Below are 3518 nucleotides of genomic sequence, written 5' to 3' on the forward strand. Positions count from 1 at the left end.
ATTTTTGCCAAAGGATTTTTATCAAAAACATAATAATTGTGGACAAATAAGGAATAGTTGTATTAACCATACATGGAAACAGTTTATGGGGCCCCCAGGAACTTGGAGCCCTAGGAACCTGCCTGGTATTGTCTAGTGGTAAATCCCCCCCTGGTTATAGCGATATAAGCTTTTTATTTTTCTGTGAATGTAACTGGCTGGACCAATGATTTACTCCTTCTGTAATTTCTTTTATAACTAAAATGTATTTATGTTGTACACCTCTGTTAATAAAAGGCGCTTTATATAAACTTAAAGTTTTAGAAGAAAGGCTTTTTTTCAGGGATTATAAACTAAGATTATCCATCTGGAGGCTTTCAGTGTTCGTCTCCTTGCAGCTCTGCTGATTTTCCAGGAATGTGACGTTCCTTTCAGAGAACGAAGCAGCTGATGCTGCTTTTATTCCCAGTAGAGTCACTTCAAATGTTATTTTTGATGGTTGTGGCAAATAAAAGTATTCACCAGTCTTTACAATTTTACTTGTTCACATGAAAAATAAAGTGATCTGATGGGAGAAACAAGGAGCATTTAAAGTTGACATTCAAAATAAAAATGATTGATTCATAACGGTGGCAGTTAATGTGTCATTTATGCAGCAGGGATGTTTAATTCATGCCTCTCAGTTTTCACATAAAATACTTTATTTGTTTTGCGATAACATAGACCTATCCTTCATCAGCAGGTTGTTTTATCGAAACAAAATCCTTATTTTTGTTGTTCTTTTCGCTTATAGAAACCTGTTTGGGGAAAATTTGTCATTTATTTCTTATTCCCAAAAAAACTCTGACATCTTTCCTCAGACCAAAGGGATTTTTTTGTTGTTGCTAAAAGCATAAATTGAAGGCAATCAAACTTCACTGGTTGGCTTTTATTAAAACAATATTTACGATGTGAATTATGCAATTTTGCTTTATGAAAATGATCAAACACCAGAGGNCCCCTCGTGACCCAGTCACAGGCCCTCAGTGACAGAATATTAACAGTCCAGATCCCAAAAGGACATTCAGTTTCAATTCTTCACACCACATTTGAAAATTTCACACTTTTTCTTGTCTCATTCTTGTTGTTGTCTTTGCTTTAGTCAGACTTCTCCTTCTCTTTCATGTGCAGGAAAACTACACTGAAGACAAAGAGTCCTGTCATCATGGAGAAGGCGCTGGCGTAGTAGGGGAAGGCTGAGGGAATGAAACGCTCGTACTGAGTGTGCTGCAGAGGACGGACTGATACCTGCAGGAGAAAAAACAAACAAAAAAAAAGCTGTAGAAGTTAGTAAGAAAAACTAAGATACCTAAAAAATATATACAGTGAGCCTTCGCTTTTTGTGGGAGTCACATTCCATAAAGAACTCATGATACGCAAAATCTTTTAAGTAGTAACCTTTATTTCCTTTACAATTATTATTAAAAACTATTTCAGGCATATATTCCCCTACCTTAATGATAGCTTTAAATGTGTTGCTCAAAAACACTTCTGCTCCAGGGTTATTCCCAGAGTCTAATGCAGAGTCCATCCTTACCATGGTCTTGTTGCAGACAGCTACAACCCTTTTTGCATCCTTACTAAAACTTATTGCTGCTGTCGTCCTTATGTTATTTTCCTCCTTCTTTATGGAATGAACAGAAGTTTTAATAATTCTCTAATGGCGACCTACAGCCACATAGTGTCTAAACTCCTTTAGGATGTCCAGAAGTTTAACTTTTTCTGCCATAGCATCTTCCTCTGCCTTTTGGGCTCGTCTGCAAATGCTTTAGTCAGTGCAGAACGTTTTGGAGAAAATTAGCAAATTTTAATGGCATGCTGTTCTACGTGCACGTACATTAAAATATGAAACTGAAATGTTATTGACACATTTTTGGTAGAGAAGAAGCGTGGAGACTGTTTAGCCAATCAGAATGCAGAAGACAATGTAAATCCATGAAGCAGCGAGGCTGTGAAAGGTGAACGGCGTTACAGCGAGGGTTCACTGTACTTTAATGAATAGGATTTATAAATGTGAACACACTGCAAACGAAATTTAACTATAAACAAATGCAAACATTTAAATTTTGGTAAGCCCAAGAAACGCAGGTTGAACTTGCCTGAGTGGAAGAGTAGAGATGTGTGTATCCCAGTCGGTTGTAGTCCACCTTAAACTGGAAGACTCCATAGACGTCAGGCAACTTAAACTGGACGCTGTATTTCCCTCCTAATAATAAACAATGAAGCATTTTTGATTTTTAGAGAAAGATAAACAGAGAGTAAAATAAATTAATGGTAAAAATAAAAAAAAAGCAGAACAAGATCAAACTTACCATTTTTCTTGAGGTAAGTTCTGACAAAAGGGTCGATCCTGACGAACTCTAGCTGAATATCATCTCCGTCAAAAGGGACCCAGCGGCCCTCAGACAACATCTCGATGACGATGCTGTACTCCTGAAACAGAAACTTTTATTCACATACGCTGCTCCTCATTAGACAGACAAGCCCTGGATCACAGAGTTACTGAACTCACCACAAGGTCAGTAACTGTGTATGCCGCCGGCGGAGCCGACTCTCCCACAGGATGATGGGTAACAGCTCCCACTCTGAGCACGCCTGCCTCCTTAAACACCCAGCGGGACAGAGCCACAGCCAGCTCCATGTTCCCCGTCTGTTCATGCCTGGTAAACCCCAACACGTTAGCCAAATCAAGGTAACTTCAAATACAAGTAACCAAAAACAAAGTTCTGATCCACACCTTTGAGAACCTGGTCTTGCCTTCTGCACAGCAGAGTTGAAGAAGGCGTCGCTGAAGAATTCCAGGGAGCCGCTGAAAACCACCCTGGCATTGTTTCTGGCCTGCAGCCCGGCGATCAGCAGGGTGTTTTTCCCCACAGCATGAGGGTACTGTAGGAATAAAAAGCTCTCTTTAATGACCTAAGTTTACTTTAAACAGAAAAAAATGACATAACAATGAGTTACACTACATCATAATAAGATACACCCTTAAAAGGGGGAAAATAACCAAAACAGTTACAATTCAAAGAGACATTTTTGAATTCAGTCACTAATAAAAATGGCTTAGAGCTGCAAACATTAATTAATAATTAATATCTACCAAAGGAGATTTATTCTTTCTTAAATAATCCCAGTCATTTTAAATTTTAGTCTTTAAAACAAGGGGAAAAGAAGAGAAAGGAGAGAATATTCTAACAGGCATTTGTTAGTATATATTTTTAAAAATTAGCTGACTTCTTTTTTAGCCAAATGATGAAGCACTATTGTCGCGTGTCTAAAAAACCACAAGATAAAATAGCAAACAGTCTTAATCAGAGATCTTAACATCAAGAAGAAGGTCGGCTGATTATTTTTATTTAACGATACTACCTGGCAATAAATCTTACACAATCTAAAGGCCTGTAGTTCCCTTTAAGCTGCAGTATGATCCCTGGAGATGCTCACTGCCAATTAAAAGCTTGTCTCAGCCTCTCTGCTGATAAAATAAAGTTTCGTCAGATTTG

The 3518-nt window shown here is 38.1% G+C and overlaps 1 protein-coding gene across 1 annotated transcript in view; it reads right to left on the reverse strand.

The window, feature by feature from the left end:
• Nucleotides 1-974: 974 nt before the first annotated feature.
• Nucleotides 975-3518, reverse strand: part of ddost (dolichyl-diphosphooligosaccharide--protein glycosyltransferase subunit (non-catalytic)) — an 8555-nt gene continuing 6011 nt past the window's right edge. Inside the window, exons 7-11 of the mRNA XM_015390034.1 lie at nt 2756-2904; nt 2531-2678; nt 2331-2451; nt 2118-2224; nt 975-1266 (exon numbers count right to left, since the gene is read on the reverse strand). Of these exons, the coding sequence (XP_015245520.1) occupies nt 1117-1266; nt 2118-2224; nt 2331-2451; nt 2531-2678; nt 2756-2904 (675 nt within the window). The 3' untranslated portion in view covers nt 975-1116. The remainder of the gene's footprint in view (nt 1267-2117; nt 2225-2330; nt 2452-2530; nt 2679-2755; nt 2905-3518) is intronic.

This window comes from Cyprinodon variegatus, unplaced genomic scaffold (genome assembly GCF_000732505.1).
Source record: "Cyprinodon variegatus isolate N-32 unplaced genomic scaffold, C_variegatus-1.0 Scaffold483, whole genome shotgun sequence".
NCBI classification, from domain to species: Eukaryota; Metazoa; Chordata; class Actinopteri; order Cyprinodontiformes; family Cyprinodontidae; genus Cyprinodon; species Cyprinodon variegatus.